Raw genomic sequence first — 16,420 nt, 5'->3', positions numbered from 1 at the left:
GAATCCAGGGAACATTAATCGATAGGAGTTCATCAATACCTCCATACCTGCACTGAAACCAAGCACCACCCAAGGGCCAGCAAGTTCCAGAGCAAGACATACATGCAAATTTGCCAGCAAAACAGGAACATAGCCCTGAGCTTCAATATATAGGCTGCCCAAAGTTTTACCAAACCCACTGACATCTCAAAAACCATTACTGGACACTTCAATGCACTCCAGAGAGAAGATATCCAGCTGCACCCATCAGAAGACTGACACAAGCTTCCCTAACCAAGAAACCTTGACAAGCCACCTGTCCAACCTCACACACAGCGAGGAACCTCCACAATAAAGAGGAACCACAAACTGCCAGAATACATAAAGGCCACCCCAAACACAGCAATATAAACAAGATGAAAAGGCAGAGAAATACTCAGCAGGTAAAGGAGCAGGATAAATGCCCACCAAACCAAACAAAAGAGGAAGAGATAGGGAATCTACCTGATAAAGAATTCAGAATAATGATAGTGAAAATGATGCAAAATCTTGAAAACAAATTGGAGTTACAGATAAATAGCCTGGAGACAACGATCAAGAAGATGCAAGAAATGTTTAACAAGGACCTAGAAGAAATACAAAAGAGCCAATATGTAATGAATAATGCTATAAATGAGATAAAAAACACTCTGGAGGGAACCAACAGTAGAATAACGGAGGCAGAAGATAGGGTAAGTGAGATAGAAGACAGAATGGTAGAAATAAATGAAACAGAGGAAAAAAGAAAAAAGAATTAAAAGAAATGAGGACAACCTCAGAGACCTCTGGGACAATGTTAAAGGCCACAACATTTGAATCATAGGAGTCCCAGAAGAAGACAAAAAGAAAGACCATGAGAAAATACTTGAGGAGATAACAGTTGAAAACTTCCTTAAAATGGGGAAGGAATTAATTACCCAAGTCCAAGAAACCCAGAGAGTCCAAAACAGGATAAACCCAATGCGAAACACAAGATACATATTAATCACATTAACAAAAATCAAACACAAAGAACAAATATTAAAAGCAGCAAGGGAAAAACAACAAATAACACACAAGGGGATTCCCATAAGGATAACAGCTGATCTTTCAATAGAAACTCTTCAGGCCAGGAGGGAATGGCAGGACATACTTAAAGTGATCAAAGAGAAAAACCTACAACCCAGATTACTGTACCCAGGAAGGATTTCATTCAAATATGAAGGAGAAATCAAAAGCTTTACAGACAAGCAAAAGTTCAGAGAATTCAGCACCATCAAACCAGCTCTCCAACAAATGCTAAAGGATCTTCTCTACACAGGAAACACAGAAAGGGTGTATAAACTCAAACCCAAAATAATAAAGTAAATGGCAACAGGATCATACTTATCAATAATTACCTTAAATGTAAATGGGTTGAATACCCCAACCAAAAGATAAAACTGGCTCAATGGATACAAAAACAAGATGCCTATATATGTTGTCTACAATAGACCCACCTCAAAACAAGGGACACATAACAGACTGAAAGTGAAGGGCTGGAAAAAGATATCCCACGCAAACAGAGACCAAAAGAAAGCAGGAGTAGCAATACTCATATCAGATAAAATAGACTTTAAAACACAGACTGTGAAAAGAGACAAAGAAGGACACTAATGATCAAAGGACCAACCCAAGAAGAAGATGTAACAATTATAAATATATATGCACCCAACATAGGAGCACCACAATATGTAAGACAAATGCTAACAAGTAAGAAAGGGAAATAAACAATAACACAATAATAGTGGGAGACTTTAATACCCCACTCACATCTATGGATAGATCAACTAAACAGAAAATTAACAAGGAAACACAAACTTTCAATGATATAATAGACCAGTTAGACCTAATTGATACCTATAGGACATGTCACCCCAAAACAATGAATTTCACCTTTTTCTCAAGTGCACATGGAACGTTCTCCAGGATAGATCACATCCTGGGCCATAAATCTAGCCTTGGTAAATTCAAAAAAATTGAAATCATTCCAAGCATCTTTTCTGACCACAATGCAGTAAGATTAGATCTCAATTACAGGACAAAAATTATTAAAAATTCCAACATATGTAGGCTGAACAACACGCTGCTGAATAACCAATAAATCACAGAAGAAATCAAAAAAGAAATCAAAATATGTATATAAACCAATGAAAATAAAAACACAACAACCCAAAACCTATAGGACACTGTAAAAACAGTGATAAGTGGAAGGTTCAAAGCAATACAGGCTTACTACAAGAAACAAGAAAAAAGTCAAATAAATAACCTAACTCTACACCAAAACAACTAGAAAAGGAAGAAATGAAGAACCCCAGGGTTAGTAAAAGGAAAGAAATCTTAAAAATTAGGGCAGAAATTAATGCAAAAGAAACAAGAGACCATAGCAAAAATCAACAGAGCCAAAAGCTAGTTATTTGGGAAGATAAATAAAATAGATAAAGCATTAGCCAGACTCATCAAGAAACAAAGGGAGAAGAATCAAATCAACAAAATTAGAAATGAAAATAGAGATCACAACAGACAACACAGAAATACAAAGGATCATAAGAGACTATTATAAGCATATGCCCATAAAATGGACAACTTGGAAGAAACGTACAAATTCTTAGAAAAGTACAACTTTCCAAAACTGAACCAGGAAGAAACAGAAAATCTTAACAGATCCATCACAAACATGGAAATTGAAACTGTAATCAGAAATCTTCCAACAAGCAAAAGCCCAGGACCAGATGGCTTCACAGCAGAATTGTACCAAAAATTTACAGAAGAGCTAACACCTATCCTACTCAAACTCTTCCAGAAAATTGCAGAAGCAGCTAAACTTCCAAACTCATTCTATGAGACCACCATCACCCTAATACCAAAACTTGACAGTTCGGTTCAGATCAGCCACTCAGTCATGTCCGACTGTGTGCAACCCCATGAACTGCAGCACACCAGGCCTCCCTGTCCATCACCAACTCTTGGACTTCACCCAAACTCTTGTCCATGGAGTCGGTGATGCCATCTAGCCATCTCATCCTCTGTTGTCCTCTTGTCCTCCTGAACCCAATCCCTCCCAGCATCAGAGTCTTTTCCAACGAGTCAACTCTTCACATGAAGTGGCCAAAGTACTGGAGTTTCAGCTTTAGCATCAGTCCTTCCAAAGAACACCCAGGACTGATCTCCTTTAGGATGGACTGGTTGGATCTCCTTGCAGTCCAAGGGACTCTCAAGAGTCTTCTCCAACACCACAGTTCAAAAGCATCAATTCTTTGGCACTCAGCTTTCTTCACAGTCCAACTCTCACACCCATACATGACCACCGGAAAAACCATAGCCTTGACTACATGGACATTTGTTGGCAAAGTAATGTTTCTGCTTTTTAATATGCTATCTAGGTTGGTCATAACTTTCCTTCCAAGGAGTAAGCGTCTTTTAATTTCATGGCTGCAATCACCATCTGCAGTGATTGTGGAGCCCCCCAAAATAAAGTCTGACACTGTTTCCACTGTTTCCCCATCTATTTCCTATGAAGTGATGGGACCATATGCCATGATCTTAGTTTTCTGAATATTGAGTTTTAAATCAACTTTTTCACTCTCCTCTTTCACTTTCATCAAGAGGCTTTTTGTTCCTCTTCACTTTCTGCCATAAGGTTGTGACATATGCACATGTCATCTGCATATCTGAGGTTATTGAAATTTCTCCTGGCAATCTTGATTCCAGCTTTTGCTTCTTCCAGCCCAGCGTTTCTCATGATGTACTCTGCATATAAGTTAAATAAGCAGAATGACAATGTACAGCCTTGATGTACTCCTTTTCCTATTTGGAACCAGTCTGTTGTTCCATGTCCAGTTCTAACTGTTGCTTCCTGACCTGCATATAGGTTTTTCAAGAGGCAAGTCAGGTGGTCTGGTATTCCGATCTCTTTCAGAATTTTCCACAGATTATTGTGATCCACACAGTCAAAGGCTTTGGCATAGTCAGAAAAACAGAAATATATGTTTTTCTGGAACTCTCTTGCTTTTTCCATGATCCAGCGGATGTTGGCAATCAGTTGAAGTAAGAAATAGATTTAAAGGACTAGATCTGATAGATAGAGTGCATGATGAACTATGGACAGAAGTTCATGACATTGTACAGGAGACAGGAATCAAGACCATCCCCAAGGAAAAGAAATGCAAAAAAAGCAAAATGGCTCTCTGGGGAGGCCTTAAAAATAGCTGTGAAGAGAAGTGAAAAGCAAAGGAGAAAAGGAAAGATATAGGCATCTGAGTGCATATTTCCAAAGAAGAGCAAGGGGAGATAAGAAAGCCTTCTTCAGTGATCAATGCAAAGAAATAGAGGAAAACAATAGAATGGGAAAGACTAGAGATCTCTTCAAGAAAGTTAGAGATACCAAGGGAACATTTCATGCAAAGATGGGCTCGATAAAGGACAGAAATGGTATGGACCTAACAGAAGCAGAAGATATTAAGAAGAATTGGCAACAATACACAGAAGAACTGTACAAACAAGAACTTCATGACCTAGATAATCACGATGGTGTGATCACTCAGCTAGAGCCAGATATCCTGCAATGTGAAGTCAAGTGGGTCTTAGAAAGCATCACTACGAACAAAGCTAGTGAAGGTGATGGAATTCCAGTTGAGCTATTTCAAATCCTGGAAGATGATGCCGTAAAAGTGCTGCACTCAATATGCCAGCAAATTCGGAAAACTCAGCAGTGGCCACAGGACTGGAAAAGGTCAGTTTTCAATGCCATTCTCCCAAATCTCCCCACCCTCTCCCTCTCCCACAGAGTCCATAAGACTGATCTATACATCAGTGTCTCTTTTGCTGTCTCGTACACAGGGTTATTGTTACCATCTTTCTAAATTGAGGGAGGGTATGGGGATGGAGGAGGGCGAAGGTTCAGGATGGGGAACACAGGTATACCTGTGGCGGAATCATTTCGATATTTGGCAAAACTAATACAATATTGTAAAGTTTAAAAATAAAATAAAATTTTAAAAAAAGGTCAGTTTTCATTCCAATCCCAAAGAAAGGCAATGCCAAAGAATGCTCAAACTACTGCACAATTGCACTCATCTCACACGCTAGTAAATTAATGCTCAAAATTCTCCTAAAACCTGAAAAAGGATGCCACAAAAAAGAAAACTACAAGGCCAATACCACTGATGAACACGGATGCAAAAATCCTTAACAAAATTCTAGCAAACAGAATCCAACAACATATTAAAAATATCATATATCATGACCAGGTGGGCTCTATCCCAGGGATGCAAGGATTCTTCAATATCTGCAAATCAATCAATGTAATATACCACATTAACAAATTGAAAGATAAAAAACCATATGATTATCTCAGTAGATGCAGAGAAAGCCTTTGACAAAATTCACCATCCATTTATGATTAAAAAAAAAACCCTCCAGAAAGCAGTAATAGAAGGAACATACCTAATGAAAGCTATATATGACAAACCCGCAGCAAACATTATCCTCAATGGTGAAAAATGGAAAGCATTTCCCCTAAAGTCAGGAACAAGACAAGGGAGCCCACTCTCACCACTACTATTCAACATAGTTTTGGAAGTTTTCACCACAGCAATCAGAGCAGAAAAATAAATAAAAGGAATCAAAATTGGAAAAGAAGAAGTAAAACTTGCACTGTTTGCAGATGACATGATCTCTACATAGAAAACCCTAAAGACTCCACCAGAAAATTACTAGAGCTAATCAATGAATATAGTACAGTTGCAGGATATAAAATCAACACACAGAAATCCCTTGCATTCCTATACACTAACAATGAGAAAATAGAAAGAGAAATTAAGGAAACAATTGCATTCACCATTGCAACAAAAAGAATAAAATACTTAGGAATATATCTACCTAAAGAAACTAAAGACCTATATATAGAAAACTATAAAACACTGGTGAAAGAAATCTAAGAGGACACTAATATATGGAGAAATATACCATGTTCATGGATCGCAAGAATCAATATAGTGAAAATGAGTATACTACCCAAAGCAATCTATAGATTCAATGCAATCCCTATCAAGCTACCAATGGTATTTTTCACAGAGCTAGAACAAGTAATTTCACAATTTGTGTGGAAATACAAAAAAGCTCGAATAGCCAAAGCAATCTTGAGAAAGAAGAATGGAACTGGAGAATCAACCTGCCTGACTTCAGGCTCTACTACAACAGCTCAGTCATCAAGATAGTATGGTACTGGCTCAAAAAGAGAAATATAGATCAATGGAACAAAATAGAAAGCCCAGAGATAAATCCACACACCTATTGACACCTTATCTTTGACAAAGGAAGCAAGAATATACAATGGAGAAAAGACAATCTCTTTAACAAGTTGTGCTGGGAAAACAGGTCAACCACTTGTAAAAGAATGAAACTAGAACACTCTCTAACACTATACACAAAAATAAATTCAGAGTGGATTAAAGATCTAAACGTAAGACTTAAAAGCTTCTGCACAACAAAGGAAACTATAAGCAAGGTGAAAAGACAGCCTTCAGAATGGGAGAAAATAATAGCAAATGAAGCAACTGACAAAGAATTAATCTCAGAAATATATAAGCAACTCCTGCAGCTCAATTCCAGAAAAATAAACGACCCTATCAAAAAGTGGGACAAAGAACTAAACAGACATTTCCCAAAGAAGACATACAGATGCTCATCATCACTCATTATCAGAGAAATGCAAATCAAAACCACTATGAGGTGCCATTTCACGCCAGTCAGAATGGCTGCGATCCAAAAGTCTACAAGCAATAAATGCTGGAGAGGATGTGGAGAAAAGGGAACCCTCTTACACTGTTGGTGGGAATGCAAACTAGTATAGGCACTATGGAGAACAGTGTGGAGATTCCTTAATAAAAAACTGGAAATAGAACTGCCATATGACGCATCAATCCCACTGCTGGGCATACATACTGGGGAAACCAGAATTGAAAGAGACACATGTACCCCAATGTTCATCGCAGCACTGTTTATAATAGCCAGGAATGGAAACAACCTAGATCTCCATCAGCAGACGAATGGATAAGAAATCTGTGGTACATATACACAATGGAGTATTACTCCGCCATTAAAAAGAATACATTTGAATCAGTTCTAATGAGGTGCATGAAACTGGAGCTTATTATACAGAGTAAAGTAAGCCAGAAAGAAAAACACCAATACACTATACTAACACATATATATGGAATTTAGAAATATGGTAAGGAAAACCCTGTATGTGAGACAGCAAAAGAGACACAGATGTATAGAACAGTCTTTTGGACTCTGTGGGAGAGGGTGAGGGCAGGATGTTATGGGAGAATGGCACTGAAACATGTAAATTATCATATGTGAAACGAATCGCAGGTCCAGGTTCGATGCATGATACAGGGTGCTCGGGGCTAGTGCACTGGGATGATCCAGAGGGATGGTACGGGGAGGGAAGAGGGAGGGAGGTTTAGGATGGGGAACACATGTACACCCATGGCGGATCCATGTCAATGTATGGCAAAACCAATACAATATTGTAAAGTAAATAAATAAAACTGAAAAAAAATTCAGTTTAAACAAATATTTAAAAAAAAACAAGGAAGTAAAGATCTGTGTGCTCCAAGACTTTGATGAAAGAAATTAAAGAAGATACAAACTAATGGAAATATATCCTATGTCCATGGATCAGAAAAATTAATAGCTAAAATGTTCATATTAGCCAAAGTCACCTACAGATTCAATGCAATCTCCATCAAAATTCTAATGGCATTTTTGACAGAAATAGAAAAAAAAAAATCCTAACGTGTACAGAACTAAAAAAGATCCCAAATAGCCAAAGAAATCCTGAGAAAGAAGAACAAGGGCAGAGGCATTACACTTCCTGGTTTCAAGCTACACTAATAAAGCTATAGTAATTAAAACAGTATTCCTGGCAAAAATAGATACATGGACCAAAGGAACAAAATTTGCAAGACCAGAAATAAACCCCCATGCATATGGTCAACTAAGATTTGAGAAGAGAATCAAGAATACTCAATGGGGAAAGGATAACCTCTTCAAAAAATGGTGTTCAGAAAACCACATGGATAACCACATGCAGAAACTGGAAATTGGACCCCAATATACATCACTCAAAAATTAATTTGAAATGGATAAAAGACTTAAACATAAGACCTCAAGCCAATAAACACCTAGAAGAAAATATAGGAAGAAAGTTCTTGACACTGGTCTTTGCAATGATACTTAGGATACCAAAAGCACAAGCAATGAAAGCAAAATCTGTAAGTTGGATTACATCAAATTAAAAAGCTTCTGGACAGGAAAAGTAACAATCGACAAAATGAAAAGGTAACCTATAGAATGGGAGAAAACATTTACAAACCATATACTGGATAAGGGTTTATCATCCAAAATATAAAAGGAATTAATACAACTCAATAACAAAAAAAAAAATCTGATTTAAAAATAGGCAGAGGAACTGAACAGAATTTTTCCAAAGAAGATATACAAATGGGCAGGCAGCAGGTACATTAAAAATGCTCAACATCACAAATCAATAGGAACATGCAAATAAAAACCACAATGAGATATCAACCTTATACCAATTAGAATGGCTAACAAGAAGAAGATAAGACATAAGTATTGATGAGCATATGGAGTAAAGGGGAAGCCTTATGCACTGCTGGCAGGAATATAAATTGGTTCAATCACTACTAAAAACAGCATGGAGTTTCCTTAAGAAATTAAAACTATAACTAACACATATATCTAGCAACTGCATTTCTGGGTATCTATCTAAAGGAAATGAAAGCAGGATATTGAAAGGATATCTGTACTCCCATGTTTAGTGCAGCATTATTCACAACAGTCTAGATATGTAAATCAACTAAGTGCCCATCAATGGATGAATAGATAAAGAAGGCATGGTGCCTATATATAATGGAATATTACTGAGCCATGAGAAAGATGGAAGTCCTGTCATTTGCAATAGGGATGAATCTTGAGGGCACCGTGCTTAGTAAGTTAAGTTAGTCAAAGAAAGACAAATATTGTATGATGTTACTCATATGTGGAATCTAAAAATGTAAACCTTGCTGAACCAGAATGGTGAATACCAAGACTGGGGGGAAAAGGAATTGGAGCGATGCTGTGAAAGGGTATAAATTTGCAACTAGAAAATTAATAAGTTCTGGAAATCTAGTGTACAGCATACTAATCATCGTCAATCAGATCAGATCAGATCAGTCGCTCAGTCGTGTCCAACTCTTTGCGACCCCATGAATCGCAGCACGCCAGGCCTCCCTGTCCATCACCAACTCTTGGACTTCACCCAGACTCATGTCCATCGAGTCAGTGATGCCATCCAGCCATCTCATCCTCTGCCGTCCCCTTCTCCTCCTGCCCCCAATCCTTCCCAGCATCAGAGTCTTTTCCAATGAGTCAACTCTTCTCATGAGGTGGCCAAAATACTGGAATTTCAGCTTTAGCATCATTCCTTCCAAAGAAATCCCAGGGCTGATCTCCTTCAGAATGGACTGGTTGGATCTCCTTGCAGTCCAAGGGACTCTCAGGAGTCTTCTCCAACACCACAATTTAAAAGCATCAATTCTTCGGCGCTCAGCCTTCTTCACAGTCCAACTCTCACATCCATACATGACCACAGGAAAAACCATAGCCTTGACTAGATGGACCTTTGTTGGCAAAGTAATGTCTCTGCTTTTTAATATGCTATCTAGGTTGGTCATAACTTTCCTTGCAAGGAGTAAGCGTCTTTTAATTTCATGGCTGCAGTCACCATCTGCAGTGATTTTGGAGCCCACAAAAATAAAGTCTGACACTGTTTCCACTGTTTCCCCATCTATTTCCCATGAAGTGATGGGACCGGATGCCATGATCTTCGTTTTCTGAATGTTGAGCTTTAAGCCAACTTTTTCACTCTCCACTTTCACTTTCATCAAGAGGCTTTTCAGTTCCTCCTTACTTTCTGCCATAAGGGTGGTGTCATCCGCATATCTGAGGTTATCGTCAATAATACTGTATTATATACTTCAAAATCACTAAGGCCATGCTTTATATAACTCCATTTATATAAAATGTCAAGAACAGGCAAATACATGTACACAGAAAGGAGATTAATTGCTGCTTAGGTCTGGAGGTTGAAGAGAAAAGAGGAGTGACTGTAAATGGGCACAGGATTTCTTTTGGGGATAATGAAAATGTTCTAAAATTGATCGTGATGATTGTCACACAACTCTGTGGATATAGTAAAAACAGTTGGATTGTATAGTTTAAAAGGATGAATTGTATGGTACATGAATTGCATTTCAATAAAGCTGCTAAAAAATCAAAGGGAGAAGATTAGATATGTTTTTCCTACATTTTAAATTTGTTATTTCTATAATTCTAAAAATAAGTCATTTAAGAGGAGTTGATTAAAAAGGTTCATTTTCTGGAAACATTACGCATCTGCAATAAATAATATTTCAGCAGTTGACTGCTTCCACTTTCAAGCAAAATAAATATACTTGGTGACCAAAAAGAGAGAAAAATATTAGTAGTTTTTCACTAGGTTCTCTAGTCTGCATCTAGACATACAATCAAAATTAATATTAATGAAAGAAAATCCCTTCAAATAACCGAGACATACATATTAAGAAATGTAAAAATGTTTCTGCCTTTTGATTATTAATCTCATTTCTGGGAATTAATCTCAACAAGACAAGAAAAATAAGCATGATGCTCAGTTGTTAAGTTGTGTCAGACTCTTTGCAACCTCATGGACTGTAGGCCACCAGGCTCCTCTGTCTATGGGATCTGCCAGGCAAGAATACTGAAGTGGGTTCCCATTCCTCCTCCAGGGAATCTTCCCAACCCAGGGATTGAATCCCTGTCTCCTGAACCTACTGCATTTACAGGCAGATTCTTTACCCCTGTTCCACCTGAGAAGCCCAAGAAAAAATAATAGGCATAAAAATATTTATAACAGTACTTACTATAACAGAAACTTCTCAATCAGTGCTACATAAGAGTGTCTGCTACTGCTCAACTAAGTCTCCAAACACACTGTTTAGTCGAATTGATTTCATACCAAGATGTTCTCAATGAAGGAAGCACACCATTGACTTACATTCTCGAGCAAGTTGCTTAAATTCTGAGTAATACTGCTCTAAATAACCGAAGTGTCCAACAGAAGGACATAATTGGCAAACTGTGATATAACTCAAAGAAATACTGTACAAGCATAAAACAGACTAACAACTAATAATAATTCAGCTCTTACTATGTGTCAAGCACTGTACGAAGTGTTTTATATATATATTACCATTTTTATCCTGGTAAACTTAGGTTTTATTATCTCCTTTTCTTTTGCAGATAAAGGTCAGAAAGGTTAGAGGGTTGATGAAGGCCTACCAGAAGGTACGAAGTGAAATAAGGATTCAAACTCAGGCATATATGACTCCAAATCTCGATTACTATATTACAGTGCCTCCATAAAACTGAATATAAAATATGACTTTCAACTATGTAAACATATGAATAAAAATTTAAAGTAAAGTAAATGGAAATAAACTTTAGGATGGTGAGACAGTAAATTTTTTAAAACATCTTTTCATTACTTTCAAGTATTCTAATAGTGTAAAAGTAAATTCAAAATTATAAGTGGACATTTATAAAATGACATCGAAGGTAAACATTTTATAAAGCATTTATGTACCAATTTTTGTTCAATTTTATAAAAGAATTTATTGTATGTAAGACATTCCTCTTACAAGATATATTTAAGAGTGGTTCTATAACTTGAGTATGCATTAGAATCCTTTGGAGGGCTTGTGAAAACACAGATTTCCCACTCTAAGAGTTTCTGATTCAGTTGGCTTGGGGTGGGGCCTGAAAATTTGCATTTCTAACAGGTTCCCAGAGGATGGGATTAATTTCTGGGTTGTCTCTGGCCAGTCATTCTGACTCAGAGTCCTTCCCAGTAGTGCATACATTGCTCAGCCAAGATGGATGCCAGCGAGAAGGATTCTAGGAGGTGGTTGGACACATGCTGTCACCTTTCCCAAACTCTTCCAACTGGTGGTGGTTTATTAGTTCCGTGTTCCTTACCAGGACCTCCTGTTGTAAAACAACTCATGTAAACAGTTACTATGGTGCCTGGCCAGGGTGGGCAGTTTCAGTCAATGTGTTTCCCCTAACAGAAAGGAAGTGGGAAGATGGTGGCCAGTTGTAGAGTCCAGCCACGAAGAGCAGAGGGAGAGAGATGAGATGGCACTGGAGGCAGAGCCTGAAACAAAAAAAAACCCAAGGAAGAGCCTGAAGCTTTCGGAGCCATTTTATCTCACTGTTTGCCTCAGTTCATTTAAAAATTTTATTTTAGAGAGGCAATTTTAGGGAGACTCCTAATAATCTTGGGAAGCCCCAAAATACCAAATGAAATAAGCATTCCACTCAGGTCTGGAAATTTTTGAGCTATTGTAATTAAATCTGGCTTTATGGAAATTAAGCTTGAGAATTTCAAAAGTTCCCCATTGGCCATTGGTATTCTAAATTGCCTTTGGGCAAGTCAGTCCATTTAGTTAGAAGACACATGAGCAAGGACCATTGCTTTTAAACATAAAATCAGCTGGAATCCTGTTGGGGGGAGCACCCTCAAAATATTTAGATAACTGGGATCTCAATTATTAGTGGTTTTTCCCTAGAGTTTAAAAAATGATTTTAAACAGCTCAAACATTTTACTATTCAAACAGCTCAATTCAAACTGCTTGCAAGTTAATCACAATCAATTCTAAGGAAACAGCTTGGTCCTGGGGAAGTCAGGTGAAACGCTTCTTAAAGCCAGTTTCCAGCTGAAAAACCTGGTACATGAAGCCAAAAAAGGTCCGTCTAGTCAAAACTATGGTTTTTCCAGTAGTCATGTATGGATGTGAGAGTTGGACCATAAAGAAGGCAGAGCACTGAAGAATTGATGTTTTTGAAGTGTGGTGTTGGAGAAGACTCTTGAGAGTCCCTTGGACTGCAAGGAGATCCAACCAGTCCATCCTAAAGGAAATCAGTCCTGAATATTCAGTGGAAGGACTGATGCTGAAGCTGAAACTCCATTACTTTGGCCACCTGATGCAAAGAACTGAATCAATAGAAAAGACCCTGATGCTGGGAAAGATTGAAGGAGTGAGGAGAAGGGGATGACAGAGGATAAGGTGGTTGGATGGCATCACCAACTCGATGGACATGAGTTTGAGTAAGCTCCGGGAGTTGAGGACAGACAGGGAAGCCTGGCGTGTTGTGGTCCGTGGGGTCACAAAGATTCAGACATGACTGAGCTACTGAACTGAACTGAACCCAGAGGATAATGATGCTGCTAGCCCAAGAACTACAATGTGAAAACTGGAGCTAGTAAAAATTAACATCATCCTAAATCTAAATACCATCATTATAATCAATCAAAAAATAAACTTGATGTATTTTCTTGGATTATTTTAATGTGCTATATAGGTTCTTGACAAAACACAGGCCAATGAAATTTATGTCACAGTTCATTCTCTTGAAGAATAGAACAGTCAGTTTTTTGATCCAATTACTTCTTTCAGTCAAGAGTAACAAACTTTACAAGGAGGTCAAAGAGTTATACTCTAAGTATCTATACTGATAATATCAACTATCTGGGTATTTCTAACCCAAATTGACTGAATTATTCTGAATTGAAACTATTTAAGAGTCTTAGACATAAGTCTTGCTAAGTAAACTAATGTATTTATTTTTTTAAAACATCTTTACAGAATTTGTTACAACATTGATTCTGGTTTATGCTTTGGTTTTTTGGTCTCAAGCCATGTGGGATCTCAGCTCCACAAACAAGGGTTGAACCCTCATCCATTGCATTGGAAGAAGTCTTAACCACTGGACCTCCAGGGAAGTCCCTAAACTAACCAATTTAGAATGAAGAAAGTCATAAATGCTAAAAAGAAACCATTCATACAGCAGGCAGTATTAAGGTAAGAAATATCCACAACTCAGCTGACAATTACCTTCCAATATTAAGAATAAAGAAGTGCTATTTCAATTTCTCTAGAATGATCTGACCCCAATCAAGTAATCTAATATCATTTTTGCCCACATACATGCAGAGTATGTCATGAAACATACCTATATTTCTGACCATGATTCCTTTAAGTTCATCCACTTGGGCTTGAGTCTCCATCACTTTATCTAGGCCCTTATTCTCAGAGTGATGCTTCTATAAAAAAAATATGATTTAACTTATGATACCCAGATATTATTCACAATACGAAAACAAAGAGAAGAGGAATGACACTGAGGAAAGCTACAACATAGGTACAAAAGAGATGTCACTTCATTCAAAAATTGTTACCAGACCTAGGGAAAAAATATACAAAAGCATAAAATCTGCTACCATATGAAATATAAGTGTTATAAAAATATCACCTTATTTCAAATGAAATAAAGCTAAGTATATCAAATACACATCTGAGATTCCTGGGCAGAAGTAGGGTGTTATATAATCTTTGTTCAGACAAGGAAGAAAGGAGAAAAGACTGTAGTTGAGGCAGAAGTAACAGGTTAGGGAAAAGGTACTCTTAATCTTTTCTTATTTCTTGGGTGTGATGAGGTAGGGACTGGCCTAGCTTCTGGGCATCGATTTTTGTATCTGTTGGGATAAGAGTATGCATGCTATTTTCACTGGCTTATTATAGGATCTAAAAATGTAAGACACTGATGAGAGTATATATTTTGAAGTTATTATCTATAGCAAATAATCGTGGACTCAAAACACAATATTCCAGTCACTTCACTGTGCTAAGTGCTTCAAATATGGGATATTATTTAAACCATGCAAAAACTCTATGAAGATACCATTATTTTTATTTCCATTTATAGACAAGATTCTGGCACAGATTTGTTTAGAGGTTCACACACATATCTGGAGCTAAAGATAAACTGGCTAAATTGAAAGTTTTACTGCCAGCTGAACCAAATACCTTTTTTCCCCTTATGATGTGAACTCTTAGGATTTACTCTCAATGACATTCATGTATAACATAAAGCACTGTTAATTATATTTATCATGTTGTCCACTATATCCCTAGTATTTATTTATCTTATAACTGGAAGTTTGTACTTTGTGACCACTTTTATCCAATCATCCCTCACCACAACCCTAGCTCTCTGATCTCTTTTTCTATGAGTCTGTTTTGAGATTATGAGTTTGTTATGAGAGTTTGTTAGTTTCTGTTGCACAACACATTGCTGTTCAGTCACTAAGTCGTGTCTGACCCTTTGAGATCCCATGGACTGCAGCACGCCAGGTTCCCCTGTCCTTCACTATCTCCAAGAGTTTGTTCAAACTCATGTCCATTGAGTAGGTGTTGCTATCCAATGATCTCATCCTCTGTCGCCCCTTCTCCTTTGCCTTCAGTCTAACCCAGCATCAGGGTCTTCCGTTGCGTTGCCTGTTTGCATCAGGTATCCAAAGTACTGGAGCTTCAGCTTCAGCTTCAGCATCAGTCCTTCCAATGAACATTCAGGGTTGATATCCTTTAGGACTGACGTGTTTGATCTCCTTGCTGTCCAAGGGACTCTCAAGTCTTCTCAGCACCTAAGCATCAGTTCTTCGGCACTCAACTGTCTTTATGCTGTACTTAGTCGCTCAGTCATGTCTGATTCTTTGAGACCCCATGGACTACAGCCTGCCAGACTCCTCTGTCCATAGTGACTCTCCAGGCAAGAATACTGGAGTGGGTTGCCATGCCTTCCTACAGGGGCTCTTCCCAAACCAGGGATGGAACCCAGGTCTCCCGCATTGCAGGCAGATTGTTTACTGTCTGAGCCACCAGGGAAGCCCCAATTTTCTTTCTGGTCCAACTCTAACATCTGTACATGACTAGTGGGAAAACCATAGCTTTGACTAGATGGATTGTGTCAGAAAAGTGATATCTCTGCTTTTTAATACACTGTTTAGGTTTGTCATAGCTTTTCTTCCATGGAGCAAGCATCTTTTAATTTCATGGCTGGAGTCACTGTCTGTAGTGATTTTGGAGCCCAAGAAAATAAAATTTGTTACTGATTCCACTTCCCCCCATCTATTTCGCATGAAATGACAGGACTAGATGTCATGATCTTTATTTTTTGAATGCTGAGTTTTAAGCCAGCTTTTTCACTCTCCTCTTTCACTTTCATCAAGAGGCTCTTTAGTTCTTCTTCGCTTCCTGCCATTAGGGTGGTATCATCTGCTATATCCGAGGTTTTTGATATTTCTCCCAGCAATCTTGCTTCCATCTTGTGATTCATCTAGCCCAGCATTTCACATGATGTAGTCTTCATGTAAGTAAAATAATCAAGAGTGACAATATACAGCCTTGACAT

At 37.9% G+C, this 16,420-nt stretch overlaps 1 protein-coding gene across 2 annotated transcripts in view; it reads right to left on the bottom strand.

Annotated features, from left to right (window-relative positions):
• Positions 1-16,420, bottom strand: part of VAMP7 (vesicle associated membrane protein 7) — an 88,736-nt gene that overhangs the window by 36,457 nt on the left and 35,859 nt on the right. For both annotated transcript variants that reach the window (XM_027533812.1, XM_027533811.1), the window contains exon 5: positions 14,183-14,273. In XM_027533812.1, the coding sequence (XP_027389613.1) occupies positions 14,183-14,273 (91 nt within the window). The remainder of the gene's footprint in view (positions 1-14,182; positions 14,274-16,420) is intronic.

Source organism: Bos indicus x Bos taurus, chromosome X (assembly GCF_003369695.1).
Source record: "Bos indicus x Bos taurus breed Angus x Brahman F1 hybrid chromosome X, Bos_hybrid_MaternalHap_v2.0, whole genome shotgun sequence".
In the NCBI taxonomy this organism is placed as follows: Eukaryota; Metazoa; Chordata; class Mammalia; order Artiodactyla; family Bovidae; genus Bos; species Bos indicus x Bos taurus.
This window is presented reverse-complemented; position numbering and strand designations above follow the sequence as displayed.